The sequence below is a fragment of the Pagrus major genome, chromosome 7 (genome assembly GCF_040436345.1).
Source record: "Pagrus major chromosome 7, Pma_NU_1.0".
In the NCBI taxonomy this organism is placed as follows: domain Eukaryota; kingdom Metazoa; phylum Chordata; class Actinopteri; order Spariformes; family Sparidae; genus Pagrus; species Pagrus major.
The window spans coordinates 22,350,993-22,368,699 of record NC_133221.1 but is presented as its reverse complement, the minus strand read 5'-3'; the positions used below and the strand labels follow the sequence as shown (position 1 = coordinate 22,368,699).

At 42.7% G+C, this 17,707-nt stretch overlaps 3 protein-coding genes across 6 annotated transcripts; all 3 read right to left on the bottom strand.

The window, feature by feature from the left end:
* Positions 1 to 114: 114 nt before the first annotated feature.
* On the bottom strand, positions 115 to 6,100 carry LOC140999879 (uncharacterized). The gene is given in 8 exon segments (XM_073470436.1): positions 115 to 1,314; positions 1,813 to 1,906; positions 2,006 to 2,085; positions 2,745 to 2,892; positions 3,675 to 3,761; positions 5,292 to 5,392; positions 5,728 to 5,899; positions 6,033 to 6,100. Coding segments are annotated over 7 exon segments (1,032 nt in total). The 5' UTR covers positions 5,840 to 5,899; positions 6,033 to 6,100; the 3' UTR covers positions 115 to 904.
* A 223-nt stretch (positions 6,101 to 6,323) lies between these two features.
* nsun5 (NOP2/Sun RNA methyltransferase 5) lies at positions 6,324 to 9,256 on the bottom strand. Its single transcript, XM_073470178.1, has 4 exons — positions 8,112 to 9,256; positions 7,502 to 7,712; positions 7,169 to 7,333; positions 6,324 to 6,637 (listed from the first exon to the last, which is right to left on the bottom strand). Exons 1-4 carry the CDS (start codon positions 9,034 to 9,036, stop codon positions 6,436 to 6,438), a joined length of 1,503 nt encoding a protein of 500 aa, XP_073326279.1. The 5' UTR covers positions 9,037 to 9,256; the 3' UTR covers positions 6,324 to 6,435.
* A 366-nt stretch (positions 9,257 to 9,622) lies between these two features.
* On the bottom strand, positions 9,623 to 17,484 carry mybl2a (v-myb avian myeloblastosis viral oncogene homolog-like 2a). 4 transcript variants are annotated; one of them, XM_073471162.1, is made up of 14 exons: positions 17,410 to 17,484; positions 17,198 to 17,292; positions 16,931 to 16,990; positions 15,711 to 15,813; positions 15,299 to 15,370; positions 15,084 to 15,176; positions 14,756 to 14,976; positions 14,442 to 14,562; positions 14,024 to 14,077; positions 13,559 to 13,803; positions 12,566 to 13,268; positions 12,139 to 12,381; positions 11,713 to 11,913; positions 9,623 to 11,533 (listed from the first exon to the last, which is right to left on the bottom strand). In XM_073471162.1, exons 2-14 carry the CDS (start codon positions 17,206 to 17,208, stop codon positions 10,931 to 10,933), a joined length of 2,730 nt encoding a protein of 909 aa, XP_073327263.1. In that variant the 5' UTR covers positions 17,209 to 17,292; positions 17,410 to 17,484; the 3' UTR covers positions 9,623 to 10,930. The 4 variants fall into 4 exon arrangements, with proteins under 4 accessions (XP_073327263.1, XP_073327264.1, XP_073327261.1 ...); XM_073471163.1 differs by having other exon boundaries at positions 17,198 to 17,288; positions 17,410 to 17,458; XM_073471160.1 differs by having other exon boundaries at positions 17,198 to 17,433.
* Positions 17,485 to 17,707: the final 223 nt, after the last annotated feature.

Here is a 17,707-nt window from a genome sequence, read left to right as displayed (position 1 = left end):
CACACACGCTAAAATATACCTCATGGCCAGTTTCTCAGACACAAAGGAATACCAATGTACAGTACGTTCTGTTATGATATCAATGTAAATGTTCAATACATCTAAATTTCAAAATAAATATTTATTTTTTTATTAGAAATATCTGCTGCTGAGACATTTGGGCCAATAGTGATAAATACAGAGACAAGTGACATGAGAATAACTCGACAGCAACATCTCTTTCCAGGAACAATGTCCTGCTTTTTCAAGCTACCAGCGAACAGAAAAATGGCAAAATGATGAAAAAAGTTTTATTTACCTTCACAACACACTCCTTAAAGGTGGTTTTAATTCAACGAGCAACAGAAAAAAGCTCTCAATCCCATTTATCAGACACCATGTTATTATACACAAAAAATAGTATTATATTTATTATATAGTACAAGCTAACAACTGAAAAAGCAACACTGAGATTTCTCTTTATTCTGCTACTAACAGAATAACTAGACACTCAAATGTTAACACTGATGACTGTGTGTTTGTGCATCTCTGTATTCAAGCACTAAAGCAGTGTGAGAACGCACTGCAGGAGAAAAGTATTCAATCTGTTTAATATTATCAAATATGACATAAAAACACCTACACATACAATCTGTAGAAGTTGCATTAAAGGAGCAGGTATGTTAAAAAGTTACTGAGTATGTTTAACAGAACAGCTGCTTCAGTCTTTGTGTGCAGAAACTAATATGGATCAAAATCAGCAAAAGTGGCAAAAAATTCTATTGGAAATTTGAACTGAATTTCATCAGGAAGTGCATTTTATTCTTTTCCACTGTGGGGCTGCTCTTCGTGAGAGGTTTCCTCCTCCTCATCACCCCATCTGTCACATCCAGTCAGTCAGTCCTCCCCGCCCTGCCCTCCCCCTCTAGCTCCTGTATTCATCCCCGCAGTCCCCGATGAGTGCCGTGAGGTCCTTCGAGCGGCGTGTCACTGCTTCGATGGCTGCGAGATCTTCCTGCAGCAGCTTCAGGTCAGGGCTGCAGCTATGCAGACTGTCGCTGATGTGTTGCCCCGCCCCTGCGACGCCTAGTCGACATCCCACGATGACCCCGCCCACCGCAGGGCGATCCAACACGTAACGCGTCGCCACGCTAGCCACTGAGCAGTCGTGTTTCTTGGCAGCGGTCTCCAAGGCGACAAGGAGGTCCTGAAAAAGGCTCCAGCCACCCCAAGTGTCGATCATGTTCTTGTACTTAGAGAGGGAGGCAGTGTTGAGCTCCGCCCTGGAACTTGGCTCCACCTTTCCCAGATAACGCTCTGAGAGTAGACCGCCAGCTGAGAGAGTGATGGAGGAGAAAGGAGAGAGAGACGAAGGAGTTAAAAATGGCGAGGAAGATGGAGTGAGAGGAGAAGTGGAAGGAAGAAAAGGAGGTGCCAGGAATAAAGGGATGGAAGAAGAGCATTGATGAGATGGAGAAGGATGGAGAGGAGGAAGCGGGTGTAGTGAGAGATGGTAGAGAGAAAAAACAAGAAGGGAGGGGAGAAGCAGTGGAGGAAAAAGAGGGCAGAGATGGAGGGCGTTGAGGTCGGAAGGAGGATGTGATGCAGAGACGGATGGAGAGGAAGGAGTAAAGTAAAAGGAGGGTGTGTCATCACGTCGACTGACTCCATTTTAGAAGTCCACCATTTTACATCTTTACACCATGATGGTAAATGTGCTGCTTATATCAAACAGGAAGTAAACATTTTAAACTGCTCATGTTTTTAACTAATGCAAACAATAAACACATGAATATAGAATGACTGAATCTAAAATGATGTGTTGTGTCTCACCCAGAGTGCCGTAAGTGAGGAGCTGAATGTTGTTTGCCAGACAGAAGTGCTCCATCTTCGCTACAGGTCGCTGGTCAATCACAGATTACTGAACCTGCACGACACACAATTACAATACAGTACACAGTTAACAGCCACACTGATGAAGGTGGAGAGAGGAATCATGGGAATCTGAAGCAGGTGGAGGTGTTACCTGGTTGCTTGAGATGCGGATGCCTCTGTTGGTGATCTCCTCTAGCCTCTGTGTGTCAAAGTTAGTGAGGGAGAGCTCTCCTGAGGGACAAAAGGGAAAACATGGGAGAACTTAAAACCTTCTCAGAGTAAAAATAAAAACCCAATTATTTGATCCAATCCAATAATAATTCAAATAAATCGAGCCTGAACATTCAATTTTGACAGTGGAAACGGCAGCTTGTCAGAAAATAAATTCTCAACACAAGGTCCACTTTGTTGGTGTTTCTGAGGCTTTCACAGACGCCTTATGGTCGTCCTTAGTGCATACAGTTGCTGTAGCTGATATGTTGTTAAAAGCTTTAGAAACACCAAGTAAGTGGGTCTTTTGTTAATATTAATAATGACTAACAGCTGATGAAGATGATGAGATGCAGTTAGCAAGGAAAAAGCCAGAAAGTGGACCTTGAGTTAATCTGATTTTGTCAAATTACCACTCCCTGGTTGAGGTCTACATTAACACGCAGCCTATTAAACATCAACATACAGCCAACATACTGAATATACCAATATACTGATATATCTGTGATGAGCCAAAATCAGCCCACTCATATATTGTTCTGACGATATCATTGTGTCTTTAACTTGATATAAATGGAACATAAAGTGTCCGGGTGTGCTGAGTTATTGTCGTCTCCTAATCTTACAGTGTGGTTTATCATTATACGTTAACAGTTTATACTGTGTATAGTACTACATACGTATAAGTCCCTCCTGTTGCAGGTCGGACAGGTGTCCGAGTGCTTCCAGATATCTCTTGTCTCTGTAGTCCCACCAGTGGAACTGCACACAGTCCAGACTGTCCACCTGCATGCGGTTCATGGAGCGCTGCAGTGCCTTCTCCACCACCTGAGACACACACACAGATACACTTCAGCCCGTTTCTGGTTTCTACAGTAAAACTCACTCTGGCCCTTTAAACATACCAACATGAAACCCATTCAAGTTTCATTCCACCTAAATTTCCAGTCTCTCAGCACACACCAACACAAACATACAATGCTAAACAATATCAAACTATAACCTGATTGACACTGGATTTCTGTGGCTGATACAAATATTGATGTTTGGGTGTAAAAATCACACAATCTTGATTTGGATTCATTAGATTTTTTTTTTTTTTTTTTAAAGAAATTGAGACCAACATACATACGGGTTCATTTTCCAGTGGGAAAATCCACCTGTCAATATGCTGATATTGTACCAATACCACATGCACACATTTTCTGTGTTTAGCTGTAAATCTGACGACCTAAATCATTTAATGGAACATGATCTTTGTAAATTGTTGATACTGTAGATACAAAAAATCCTGTACAGTGCGTGCATTTACAACATTTTGGATGGATACTGTGTTGACAGAACAATCATGAAACCAGAGATAAAAACACGTGTGATGTGAAGTTGAAACTTGGGAATTGTTAAGTAAAGACCTCATAAAACAAAAGACATAGTGGGAGTCTTTTAAGACTGAACACCACAAAGAGATTTCTGTGTAGCTTTACATTTGTTCAGTAGACCAGTGAGGAAAGGTCCTGGTTCTTTCTAAAGACACACACTGCTCTCTGGTGGATAAACTGCTCTCACTGTAAAATACAGCAGGCTGAGTGTGACATCTGTCCGCAGCTCACCTTGCGATCCATTGGTCCGGGTCTTGGCACGAATTTGGTCAGACTCTGCAGAGCTGGGCTGTCATTCCCGGAGGATCTGGACTTCAGCTACAGATCAGACAAAGGGTCATAAAAAATTATAATTACAAACATTTTAATTTAGCCATGCCTTGTTACTGTAGCTAGCACTTAGTAGTATTATCTATTATTGATATGCTAAATATCGCTCAAATTCTGCACAGGTTTTTCATTTTTGAAGGATGCAGGAGATAAGAAATGTGTTTTGATGATCAGGCTATTGTAAGAATGACAAAAAGCCTGGAAAGCTTGTGAACTGATGAGAAAAGCTGGTTGGATGAGAAGAGCTCTCTGTGTCTCTCTGCACATTATTCCAGGTGAGCGGCTGACACTGCGGTCGATACCATTAGACTGTCACAGCACATCAGCCTCAAAAACTCTGATCTGAGCCACACTGGGACCTGTGTCTGTGTGTGTTTGTAGCGTGAGAGCATTTCTTAATGCTTGTGTTGAGTATCTGCAGCTCTGTGGAGGACACAGACATTAACAGCTGGATGTAAGAATCAATAACCAGGCCTGACTGAGCTTACATGAAAATACAGTATGAATGACCACTGTGTCCATCACACTTAGCTCAATAAAACGGTGTTACAAATACAGAGCTTTGACTTTACTTTACCATTATTGAGGTACAAGGCTCAGGCCCTTCTACAGACATAAAGCAAGTGCAGAGGAACAGGAAGTTGTATGGTGTGTATCTGCACCTGCTTTATTTCTGAAGAAGGGCTTGAGCTTAAGTGTGCAGACTTTGTTTTTGAATTTTTAACTTCTGCTTCAGTACAGCACCTAATGCTGACATTTTGTGGATGTGTTAGCTTCTATAAACCTCTCACATTGATTTACAAGCAAAACATACTGTTGTTTTTCCCACTGGCAGCCCGTTTTCTCTTTGAACCGTCTCTTATTCTCTGTATTTACCTCTTGCGTGCTTTCAGTGTCTTTCTTGTAAATGTCAAACACACACACACACACACACACACACAGAGTGGCCTCTGTGACGTTCTAATGGAAATCTACAAACAGCACATTGGCTCCCTCTTGTGTTTTAGGCGGCTATCTCAAACTATCTCCAGTAAAATTTCACGCACAGACAAGCAGGCCAGCTCTTACACTTCATTTAGAAATATGTTCCTAAATTTGGTAAAAACATTGTTTCTCTAAACTATACATGCACAGCTGTACATTACCATATTTAGCTATTCGACTTCATATGTATTATTTCAACCCATGGAGTAGGATGATTAATCCCACATTTTAAACATTAAAATCAGATGAAATGGTTGCATGCCATCCACGTCAATTACTTTACAGATTGCACCTCTCGTTAAATGAGAATAAACTGAGTTAAATAGCTTTTATGAGGATCATTTGAGTACACAACCTAACTAAAAGACTGAAGTTTATCCAATGGTTTTTGCATAATGCTCATCATTGTTATATTTATATGTCATGTATTGAAAGAGGGAAACTGAGCAAAACAGCCGGCAAGACTACCATGATGTGTGTGTGTGTGTGTGTGTGTGTGTGTGTGTGTGTGTGTGTGTGTGTGTGTGTGTGTACCTGGCTGTTGAATTGTCCAAATATTTCCTCTGCAGGCCCATAGATGTCTGCCATGTCAAATGTGGTCAGACCAGCGTCTACATAGGCCTGCATGGCCTCAACTAGATAGAGAAACAGATATTGTTATTATTATTATTGATATTATTATTAAACAGCACAGTTAGGCAATGCAACAGGTTGTTAGAGACTACTTTGAAAGATCACAACGCTGCACTACTAACGTGAAAATAACTCAGTGTCTGTTTTAATTGACCTTTGACCACTGTTTAAAAATGTATTTTGTGGCTTGTGTGCTTTGATACAAAGTGTGATGTGAATATAGCAAAATGGCCCTGGTGTACTTATTGTCAGTGACCTGCATATCCACATATAAGCTACAAATGAGTTATGCTGTGCTACACTGGTATATCTCCATGACATGTGGGTTCATGTTAACCTGCTTTGGCTCTATCCACGGCTCCGTGCGCCCCGGACACCTGCCACATCCCGTTCAGGACCCGGCACACCTCCAGACCTCCGGACAGCCTCACTTTGGGCACCGGGGACATCCTGCTGCTACAGCCGGGGACGAGCTGCTACAGGCGGGTTGGACACACCTCCTTTATCTCCTGGTAGATAAGAGCCGACCACTTAGTTTTTTTACTTGTTGCGTCATTTTATTGACTTGTCAGTAAACTTCATGCTGTTTAGTACAGCTGTATATAAATGATATATCAATTACATGGATATTAAAACACCTACTTTACTCTTCTGACGCGAGCCCGAATCACCGCCGGCAAACAGATGATCACTCCAGCGCGTTACAAAACATTTTACGTAAAGGCGTTACAAAAGCTACGAGTGTGGTCTCAACCAATAGGAGGCTCTGTTTAGCCGGAAATAAACTTCTTCTTCAGCAGGCTGGCTGCTGGTTTGCTGCCCCCTACTGGATGAAAACTGTCACCTCCTCTGGAGAAACAACATCTGAACCTTCATCTGAAATAAACCAGGAGTTTGTAGAACAGCTCATAATAATGAGGCACAGAGACGTGATACAGTAAAAAATAATCTTTACTCTTCATTTACATTCCCCACATGTCTCGGTTACAAAATAATAGATCCCCTCCAGACAACATGCTGTAAACAGTCCCACTTTAATTTCTCATCACTCCACTACTGTCGCTGCCTTCTTCTTCTTCTTCTTCCTCTTCCTTTTCCTCTTCCTCTTGCCAGGTGTGCCGTCAGCCTGTTCTGCTGCCGCAGGTGTCGGTTTCTCGTCCGTCTCTGAAGCTTCAGACTCGTCTTCTTCCAAGGCTGCAGGTCTCTTCTCACAGGTGGACGGGCTCTGTGGTGCCGCCTCCACGACGCTGCGACAGGGCAGACAGCAGAAGTCAACCAGAATACGTGGTTGTGCATCTGTATTCAAAACTTGTAAAACTGTTTGTGCTCACAAAGTTTTATGATATTCAATTGTAGGTTAAAAAAATAATGTGATTACAGTCAAGTTCCAAATTAAATTTTAAGCTTTTTTTAAAACTATTTTCATTAAAGATTTTCAGCTTTTTCTATACAGGTTCTCTATTTATTGTGGCAGGATGATGACTGAACTCAGATGTAGAAGAAGAAATCATGCACTTAAACACAGTAACTAAAAAAGCTCAATTAACTGGAGTTGTGAATCAATGCACAAGATATGCAGTTTAGATCATTTCTATTCTACAAATATCTGGCATTAAAACAGCATTTTAAATTTGCAAATGTCACATTAAAATGTATGTCTCTTCGAATTTCTGATCCTGTGCAAACAGGGCTTTCAATTTCAATATTCTTAAAATTATAACAATAGAATTTAAGCTTCATGGTATAAAAATAACTTTACACAACGCCTCAGTATTTACCTTATCTGTGCTACAGGCTCCTGCTTCTTGTTCTCAGCCTCACTGTGTTTCTCCAGCAGAGCCACGAAGAAGCCGTGTGTGCGGGTCTTGCTGGTGCTGGCACGCAGACACTGAGTGAGAGGCTCCAGGCCACGTTCAGGCCACTGAGACAGCAGAGGAACCAACCTGCAGGAGGAAACACAAACACTTTCAGGGGACAGTTCACTCAGGGACTGACGGCTGGTTCCATATCATCAGACGGGCCCAGAGTTTCACTCAGAATCACATCAAAGACAGACGGGTATAAAAACATCACTAGGTTTATTCTGATTTGTGAAAATGGACTGTTGTTACCTGAAGCTGGGGTTCTGCTGCAGACAGGCCGCTACGACGTCCTCGTTCTCCTGGCTGTGGATGGAGCAGGTGGAGTAGACAAGGCGCTTCAGCCGAGGGAACCTGAGGGCGTGGTTCAGGCACCGCAGCTGGAAGGAGGCCAAGGACGCCAGACGAGCCTGAGTCTTCTCCTGGTCAGCGGAGGAGGCATCTTCTCGGAGACACACCATACCTGAACCCCACACAGATTACAGACATTATATTTTAACCTGAGTAGAAGTACAACAAAACAGAACATACAATGTGGACAATGGATTTTTCTTTAAGTACACCAAATAAACTGCTGGGAAGAACAGTGATGTTTCAAGAAGGTTCATTAGTGAAAACAGGTGATGCAGAGTGAACGAGGCTCCAAAACAGTTTCTATTAACTGTCTGATTACTCAAGATGGATCGTGATCATATATGATTACAGGACGTATGTATCGTGTGACTATGAAACTATAGTCACACGTTCCATGGGCTCTAAGGGATGTCAAGGAGACAAGGTATACAGGAGGTATACCTCTAAAGGCCGCAGACAGGTGATCAGACCCCTGGTTAACCCTATGATCAGTGATAACTCAACCTACCTGATCCGCTGCAGGATGGATCCAGCAGGACATACTCTACATCTTTATACTGCGGGCTGTCAGGATCCACCTTCAGGAAGTCCTGGTTGGCCAGCTGCTGACAGGTGACCCCAGCTCGGAGCAGGAGAGTCGACATGGTGGACAGACGCTTGGCATCCAAATCAAAGGCAAACAGCTTGCCCTTGTTCTTCATGATGGCTGCCAGGTGGCTCGTTTTGTTGCCTGGGGCGGCGCAGGCATCGATGACATGGCTGCCAGGTGGTGGGTTGAGGAGGTAGGCGGGGAGGCAGCTGGCTTTGTCCTGCAGAATGATATGACCGGCCTTGTACATGAAGTGGTCATGGAAGTCAGTTTTAGGAGAGAAGACCAGCAGCTCTGGCAGGTGCATGTCTTTTACAAAGTGTTTCTCCTTCAGGGTCAAGTCATCCAGCCTGGAGGCCTGTCCCAGGTAGGACAAGCCGTCCCTCTTCGCGTAGTCCACAACATCTTCCACGGTGGTCTTCAGGGTGTTCACACGCACATACCTGGGCAGCCGATCCCCTGCGAGCACTTTGAGGCCGTCCGGGAGCAGGTCTTCATTCTTACAGACCTTCTTCTTCACCTTCATGCGGGCCAGCGCCGCCTGCAGCCTGGGCCGGTGCTTCATCATCATGGTCTTCCAGGAGCCGCCGCACTTGAGCCCCTGGCCGATCACCAGGTCGTGCACCAGCACCATGGCCATGTGCATCCTCAGCTTGGTCTGTTTGAGCAGCTTGGTGGACTCGATGATCTCCTGCAGGACGGAGGAAAACTTCTGGGTCTCACAAACCAGAGCGAACAGCTGCTTGATGTTCACAAATTTGCTGTCGTAAACCAGAGTTTTTAGAGCGGCCTGCTTCATCTCGGCTTTCTCCAGGATCTCAGCAGCTTTTAAGTACAGAGCCATGGCGACAGATAGCTTTTAGCTAGCTACCGAGCCGGACTACTGCGCTCGTTTATCGGGTTTTTACAAGTGACAACCGGCCTGACACCTTCCTCGTCCTAGCGAAGTCTCGTCTTCTGAACAACAAGCGGGTTTCTTCTTCTCGTTCAGGTTTTTATATAAACGCAGCTTCGTGACAACTTTTCCACCATGCACATGGCGGAGGAAGGGTCGTGACTCCGGAAGTACAAGCTCACGCATTGTTTTCGTCTGACGTAGGCGGTCCCTCCAGCCAATCAGCGACCGCAACTGAAAAATAAAAATATCGGGCCTGAAACTCAAATTACTTTTATAACATTTAAATTACAGCAACGTCACCGCCATTTTATAAACATTGGTAACGTGTTTTCATGTATTTCAGTTCAAGGCCTAATTTTTTTTCGGTAGCTGTTATTCTTCCTTATCTTCTCTGTTTGGGGTGCTCAGGATAAACTACTCTTAACACTATAATGTCCATCCTTCTTCACTTTACAAAGTCAGCTCGCAGCTGATCACAATATTAATTTTATTCTAACCCAGATAGTTAAAAAAGACAGATTGACATGAAAACTTTGAGCCACAGATAAAGAAATCTGTACAGAAAAATAGCTTTATTCTTTAATAAAAGTACATTCTCTGGATATTTCCACGTGGAGACAACAGCTCAAAGGACTCAAGTTCCCATCTGTGTTTATCACCACAATATGAACAATCATCGTGAACTTCAGTTTGTTTAAAAGCTTAGCTGTCTAATAAAGTCAAACTAAAATGTAGAATAAGCATCAACCGCCATTATAATCTGTTAAATCAATCAATTTAAGAGCCGATTAATCATCAAGGCTCTTGACATTTATCAACTGTAAAGCATCACTGACCAGTAAAAATGAAAAATATAAACAAATTGTTATAGACTAATAAAATAAACACAGCTTTTACAAAAAGCTGAAAAGGTGCAGAGTCTTATTTCATTCACTGTTAAGCGACCCAACACGCAGTCCATCTGCACTTAAGTGTACAGCATACAAAACAAATAAATTACAAGAAAAGGAAACAAATTACCTTCCAAAGCTTTACATTTTCAGTCACTTAAATTTTTGCTTTAGGCACTGAATACCCACTATCGCTGTTTTTTTTTATATTTCAGTGACATTGAGACAGAGTTTTATCACAACCAGTACAAGTCAGTCAGAAAATTTTGGACTTTGACCACAACTGCTTCTTTTTCTCCTGCCATTACCTTCTTCTGAGAAGGTAGTGGCAACTACAAAGAAAAACATAAAACCTCTGTTCAGCCTTTTTCGAAGTCATCTTAATTCACACTTCAGATTACATTTTTAAATCTTTGAATTAAAAAAGTGTTTATACTCAAAAACAAGAAGTGTAGCTGCTTTGTGTGAAGGGCAAAGATAATCTGCCTTTCACTAAACAATAACAGTCATCTGAACCAAAAATCCCCAGACAAATAACAACAGTTTGAGCTCTATGACGGTGGCTGCCATTGTGCTCATATTTAATATATTTGAAGTATATTTTTGATCAGTGTTTCCCAAAGCCCATGATGACTTCCTCAAATGTCTCTTGTCCTCAACCCTAAATATTCGATTTAATGTCAGAGAAGAGTGAAGAAACTAATTGATTAATCGTTGCAGCTCTGGGTAGAAATGAGGCTAAATTCAGTGAGTTTAATTTAATGTTCAAAGAAATGTCATCAAGGGACATCAAGTTGGAGATGGGTGTCACATGGGTTTAAAAGTGCATTTTATATTAGATGATGGTGCTGAGTTTCTGTTTAATGCAATGTGACAAGTAGGGAAAAGCAAGGGTGGAGGATATTTTGGATGGAGGACAGAATAGTCAGAATCAATTGTCACCTGAACGATCAGTGTTTAGCAACCCCACTGGGCTTTTTAACAGTCTTTGCCTTTAAAGAGTTTTTGTACAGAAGCAGTCTCTCTGTGGTGTGAGGTGGCAGCCGGTTCCTCTTGGCTCTTACAATACATGCTGCCATTGGACATAGCCGGTCGAAGCCCCCTGAGGTGGCTGGTACTGCTAGCAGCTTCTTGGCGATGCTCTGGAGCTGGGGGAACCGAGAAGCAGATTTCCAGTAAACCACACTGGAGTTGCTTTCCCACAGTGGCTCTGACAGGTAAACATCAAGCTCAGACGTCTTCATGTTCTTTGCAGGCGGCTGGAGAAAGTTAAAGATGGACTTGCGCTTGAGGTTGTTTCCGTCAACTCCGTCAAAGTTGTTGTCATCTGAGCTGCCACCAGATGTCTCCATCAGCATATTGGCTTGGCTTTCCTCTTCACCATTCTGGTCCTTTGTCAACTCTGTGCTTGTCTGGTCTTTATCTGCCTCTACAGAGGGAGATGCTGAGGCCTCCATGCTTCTTAATGAGGCTTCCAAGATGGCGCGAGCTTCATGCTTCGATGGGGGTGTGAGGATATCTGTCTGGTCCTGCTGTTTGGCATCAGAAAATGGCTGGAAGGAAAAGTTCAAGCCAGAGTGAGAGTTCTGATTCTGAAAGTGGGTTATGTATGATATACATTTTGTTTTCTTCTTTGATCTACGTTAACATAGAGCTCAATAGAGACACAGAGATCTTCTTAGGACGCCAACAGACAAAACAAACCAGCCATGCTTCTGGCATAACTCAGTACCTGGAGCTTGATCCTGGGGTCAAGCACAGCAGCTAAGACCATGTCCTTCTGGTGGATCAGGGACTGGAAGTGTGTGTGGAGGCCAGTACGCAGGGCCTTGCTGAAGTGTGTGTAGTTAGTGACAAGGCTCTCCAAGGTCTTATCAAGGCCAACAAGGGAAGGTATGATGATAGAGATGGTCACTCCGTTTCCTTGCAGGACCTGGGTTAGAAGAGGTTCAAAGAATATGATCTCACATAATCGTCTACAAATAATCACACATTACTATTATTCTACATTCATGCTGCAACTTTAATGGATTCATCTTTTTTTGTTGTTTGCTTAGTTTCAGTAATCCAAAGTACCCAACTCAGAACAGCCAATTCAATGAATAATATCATAATCAACTACATCCGTAATGAAGTTCTTTCTAACTTTCTCTATTACCTGCAAGGCCTCCTCAAACGGTTCAAGGAGACCCAGGATGTCAATCACTTGCTCCCTTTTGACCATGACCAGAGGCGGTGCGCTGGCTGTGTCGTTAGCCTCTATGCGAGCCTGAGCTAAGACAGTCATGACTGCACTCCAGGCGGACTCCTGCACCATGCGGCGTAAAGATACCATCATGGAGTTCCAGCGACAGCTACTGGAGGAAGGGCATAGGGACACGTTCCACTCCTTCATCAAAACCTAATTAATGAGAAATGATTAGTATCTGTATCAGTATTGTTAAAATTGTGGCAAAAAGTATTGAAATCATATCGAATAAAAGAAGTTTGGTATCATCCATCCTTATCATGTGTCTTTGCAAAAACCAATGTAATGCAGTGTACAATACAGTTGCAAGTAGTTTTTAGCCATTTTTTTCTCCTACCTCACTCCAGTAAGCACTGCTCCTAAAGAAAGCCACCACGTTGTGGGCCTGCAGGAGCAGGTTTTCCACAACCCTGGAGTTCTTCAGCGCTTCCTTAATCACAAGCTGCAGTGTGTTGGCCACACAGGAGGTCCTGGTCCCAATCTGCAGCTCTGAAAAGGGGGATTCTGTTTCAGTCATCTGGTCTGACAGAAATGCCACTATCTCATCTCCATCCGGTTCTCCCCTGTTGGATGAGCACATGATCTTGTAGTCGCAGAATAAGTTGTTCCCAGCCAGGGCTTCTTTGGCCTGGTTGGCGAGGATGTAGCCGATGCTGTGAGGAAAGATGCCGTAGCTCAGCAGCACACCTTCAAGCTCGCTGGCCACAGTGGTGCTGAGGTTTTTGTGGCTGAGGTGACGGAACGCCACAGTGGGACGGCGGATCTGCCAGGAATCACTGACAAAGTGGAGCTGCACGACAACAATGGGCTCCTCCACTGGATGGGATGGATCACCTGCCCACAGGTCTAAAGTGACATGGATGGCACTCTTACCATCTTTGGTTTTGGCAAGGCAGGCTTTAAGGTCACGGATGAGCTGAGGTTTGATGGTTCTCTCCACATCATCATAGAGCTGTAGGCCCATGACTCGTTGAGATAGCTTGTTGTATTCAGGGCTGATGGTACTCATGAATGACCTGAAGCCTGTGCCTTCAACAAAACTGTGGGGAACAAAGAAAAGAACCATTGACATTGTACATTTTCAGATGGTGTGTATGCGTGCGTGCGTGCGTGCGTGCGTGCGTGCGTGCGTGCGTGCGTGCGTGCGTGCGTCTGTGTGATCTAGACTGGTGATTAGATGTTGGATGGTTATATGACATAATCCACATGCAGCAGACTCATGAGAGCACCCTAACCCTTTGTCCAAAGTTGTCAAAATACCCCAGTTTGTTAATCCTCAGGTCACTGACCCAACATGAACACTGTAACAGCCACTAACACTACAAGTCACCTGAGTGGCAGCATGTCCTCAGCAATCATCCTCAGTGCTGCGTCGACAACCTTTTTCTGGTCCACCGGTGCCACTACGGGTGCAGCCCCTGAGTTGGAGTTGGGACTGGAACTCGAACTAGGGGGCAAGGAGGGATTGGGGGAGGAGATCTCTCTCCTGGATGTTGAAGTCTGTGGAAGCTGAATGGACGCCCTCTGCTTGACTTTCTGAGGCTCCTTCTGTTTCTTCTCTTTCTCTGGCCTGAACTGTAGTAAAGCAAAGAGTACAAGAGTGAAACCAAGCTGCAGCTCGATGCATCATGGAAAAAATCTAAAAGCATCTAAGAAATGTTCTTTTGTCATCCATCCAAGACCACTCCTAATTTAACTGACGTAGCTCTGTTCAATTTGAATGTTTCTCCTTAGATAAAGGTTTGAAAGAAAATACAGCTGATTCATAAAGGAAATTCATCTATGGCAAACTTACCACTTTAGGAATTACTGGTTCAGTGTCTAACACAACATCACACTTGAAGTCGACCTGTAACACAACATATAATGTTAATGCACAATAATATCTTTGCTGCAAAATATTGGAAAAAAACACCAAAGCTCTTCCCTTTCTTTCTGATCAGATGGTAATATCATAATATGTATCATTTAGCATTACCTTTGCATCATTTTAGAACAGTAACAGGCATATTACCTGCTTCGTCCCTATGACGAGTAATAAACAATCAATATCTAATCTATTAACTATTTCAATTAATACTAGCTATTCAAAAATGTTAACCGAGTAATCTTTGACAAAACAAAACAAAAACCTTTGTTCAAATTGTGGAAATCTGTAAAAGCAGAAAATGGTGAGCCTTCACAGTTTGTGCTAAACTCAATAAGTGCTGTACCTCTCCTTCCACAAACTGTTGAATATCAAGGGAAATGCTGTCAGCTTCGTCCTTGAACAAGCCCAACTCTGCTTTGCGTCTGATGGTGCTGTTCCAGTGATTTTTCACAGAATTGTCTGTCCTGCAAGAAGAATTAAAAATATATATTAAAGTGTCATCCCTAGCTTAAAACAGGCTGATACGTTTCTACATTCACCCACTCATTTTAAAAATAAAAAACAAATAATGTATTTGACTGCTTTTAATCCACTCTGGTAAATTTCAGCAAATCAATGACCCCTAGTGTTAATGTTATGTTAAGGTTGCCAACTCACCTTCCAGGAAGCAGCTTGGCAATCTCAGCCCACCGGTTTCCAAAAATGGCGTGGGCTTTGTAGATAATGATGTCTTCTTCTTCTGTCCAGGAGCTCTTTTTGACCAGTGGATCGAGATGGTTGTGCCAACGCTCACGACACTGTTTACCCATCCGCCCCTTTAGGTGCCTGGCAATCAAGGACCAGTGTCCAGTGCCGTACTTGCCCACCAGCTCTACTATCTGTCAGAGCAAAGGCATTGGCAAACACAGGAGTACAAAATGAGATAGGACAATATTAACTAGAGACTGTGTTTAAGAAAAGTCTATATCAGATGTTCTGTTTTCACCTTTTCATCTTCCTCTTTAGACCAGTAGCCTTTGATTAATTCAGGATCCAGGTGCTTTTTCCAGCGTTGCATACACTGCAATTCTGTACGCCCCTGTCATGGTGATAGGAAATGCCTTTATTATCCAAGATTAAATAATTCAACATGGAGAGATTAGAAAGCGTTCAGAGATTTTACAAGTTCCACAGCATGATAGACACAATACACATACTTACTGGTAAAAAGCTGGCAATGGTTTTCCAGTCTTTCTTTCCAACGCTGTTGACCAGGATTTTTAAATTGTCATCCTACACACAACAACAACAAATCGGTTCAGAGACACAGTACAATTTAATGTGAGCTTTACGGTCAGCTTTCAGGTCCAGAATTAACATGAACACGGGTTGCTACTTTTGACGTTAACTAGCAAACCAACCAATCATTGGAAACTTCAAAATTTCTTAAGCATTAGCTCACAACTCTGCTTCCGTTGGCTCTTCTTCTTAGCATGCAGCATTACTTTTCAGTCACTGACACCTTTATAATAAACTACTTGATATTATAGTGTGTTGCTCCAGATTATGTTGTCAGATGAGTATACTTATTTTGTACAGACAACAGTAACTTTAAAGACTTCTTTTCACTCACCTCTTCCTGGGTCCATTTGACAGAACACCTGGTGCCATCCTTCTTTTCTGCTGTGTCCGAGTCTGTGTCCATGCACGGATTACTATCTCCTGCTTCTTCCATGCTGCAAACACAGAGATAACCAAAAATTAAGATAAAACATGAATTACTGGATTTCAGCATCGAGAGCTTATTAAGAGTGAAAAGACACTACACAGAGATTTAGATATTGTGGAATACAAAGTCTCCATGGATATGGACATATGGTATGGTAGTTGTGGACTTCATAATGATGCTGTAGAGTTTTTGAATGTCATTTTTAATAAATTAAACAAATATATATATTGACTTTCATTGTGTTGGTGTTGTAACAAAGTCCCAGCTGAAAATGTCAAAACATTTTTAAACCTCATGTTCTTTTATCTCCTGACAACAACAACAACAACAACAAACATGCGTGTTTAAATGCTACATTTAAAGTAATCCAAAGACTGAAAAACTATTTCAGCACCATTGGTGATTTAGTGGCAGATCAAAGCACGAGTTGTCTATCCTTTACAAAGAGCAACACTTTTGACACTTTTCATGTGGCATGTTCAAAGATGTAGGTATGTGAGAAATTGTTCAAGCCAAGAGGAACAAAGTTACCATGACAGCTAAGGCATGCAAGACATAAAATATAAAATATAAAAACAAGATATATCATACTTTGTTACTTAGCTAACTTGTAACCGTTTCCTTGTGTATAAAGCCTGTGTATTTTACTTTCCTGTCCCATAACCTGTTCAACAAGTATGAATGTTGTACTCCACAGCATCAAGCTACCATTAGCTAACTGCCCACAGAAAAGCTGAGCTAGCTTAGCAGCCAACATAAGCTGCTGAAAACCAAGTAAGTTGCCACGACATAAAGGCGTTTAGCCAAATCGTCATATCTCAACAGTCCATTTGGCAACTCTCAAGACAAAATTGCTGCGATTAAAGAATTAGAGACAAACTTATAAAGCCAACTTGGCTGCAACTTAAAGCTAGCAAACTTGGCTAGCAGGTCCTTGCACACGCTTGAAGGAAACGTTGACTGTTAGTTCAGAAAGTAGTGCGCCTCTAGCGGCGCGTATACGCAAATGCAGCAACCCTGCTCACCTTACAACATTTTTTATAAGCGAAAGTGAGGTGTTTATGATTATTTCAATGTTGCTGAAAGTTACTTGACATGACAGTGCGGAACTCGGAAATGCCTACCTAAAGTTCAGCTTGTGCAACTGCTTCTGAAATACAGCAGGGTCCAGCTTTCCCAGCTCCCTACCGTGACACAACAGAACAACGGCTTTAAAAGGACACGGGAGAGGAAACAACCATCTCACTCACACAACATAACTACTACTTGCAGCGATGACTGCTTTTTAAAGTATTACCCTGTGAGATGTTTCCACCCTGAGTACAACACAAACACACATGTATATATATTTTTTTTTAACATCCAAGAACGTTAATGTTCCCCACACTTACCCGCGCGACATCCCTCCTCTGTCTCTCTCGTCTCGAGATGCAGACCGGGGCTATCAAATGCTAACGTTAGCCGGAGTAGCTACAAAACAAGCTGTCTTTTCAGGGACACAAGAAAGAAAGCTTGTAAAACATATGCCGAAGTAAATCTGTGTTAATCGCTGAACTACAGAGACAGTCAAGGAACTCGTTGCACTGTATGAGTAGAAATTTACCCGCGACTGAAACTCTGAGGTCTGTTCAAGAGCAGCACGGCCCCACGACTGCACGCGCCCCCCGGAAACAATGCATGTCAGTGACGGTTTTAACCGACGCTAACGGCTAACGGCTGCTGCTAAGCAACTGTGGACTGGTCTGCCTCCTGCCTCTAACGGTTCCCTTCAGCATAATGTTACACATCTCCTCCAAAAGACCAACAAAGTTTCAATCAAACAGTTGTGAACGCTGTAATGCTTCTCAAGAACGACACTAGTTCACCATTACAGATCTTTTATACCAAATACACCTCTTCAA

Bases quoted from the DNA above. Each gene is read 5' to 3' on its own strand.
- nsun5 (XM_073470178.1), bottom strand. From the start codon at position 9,036: ATGGCTCTGTACTTAAAAGCTGCTGAGATCCTGGAGAAAGCCGAGATG. The intron at 7,334-7,501 runs GTAACAACAGTC...TTCCTCCTGCAG, and splicing joins CAGCAGAACCCCAGCTTCAG to GTTGGTTCCTCTGCTGTCTC. The intron at 6,638-7,168 runs GTAAATACTGAG...GCCCTGTCGCAG, and splicing joins GAGCCTGTAGCACAGATAAG to CGTCGTGGAGGCGGCACCAC.
- mybl2a (XM_073471162.1), bottom strand. The intron at 15,814-16,930 runs GTAGGCATTTCC...CTGTGTTTGCAG, and splicing joins TTGCACAAGCTGAACTTTAG to CATGGAAGAAGCAGGAGATA. The intron at 14,563-14,755 runs GTGAGTTGGCAA...TTCTTCTTGCAG, and splicing joins GCCAAGCTGCTTCCTGGAAG to GACAGACAATTCTGTGAAAA.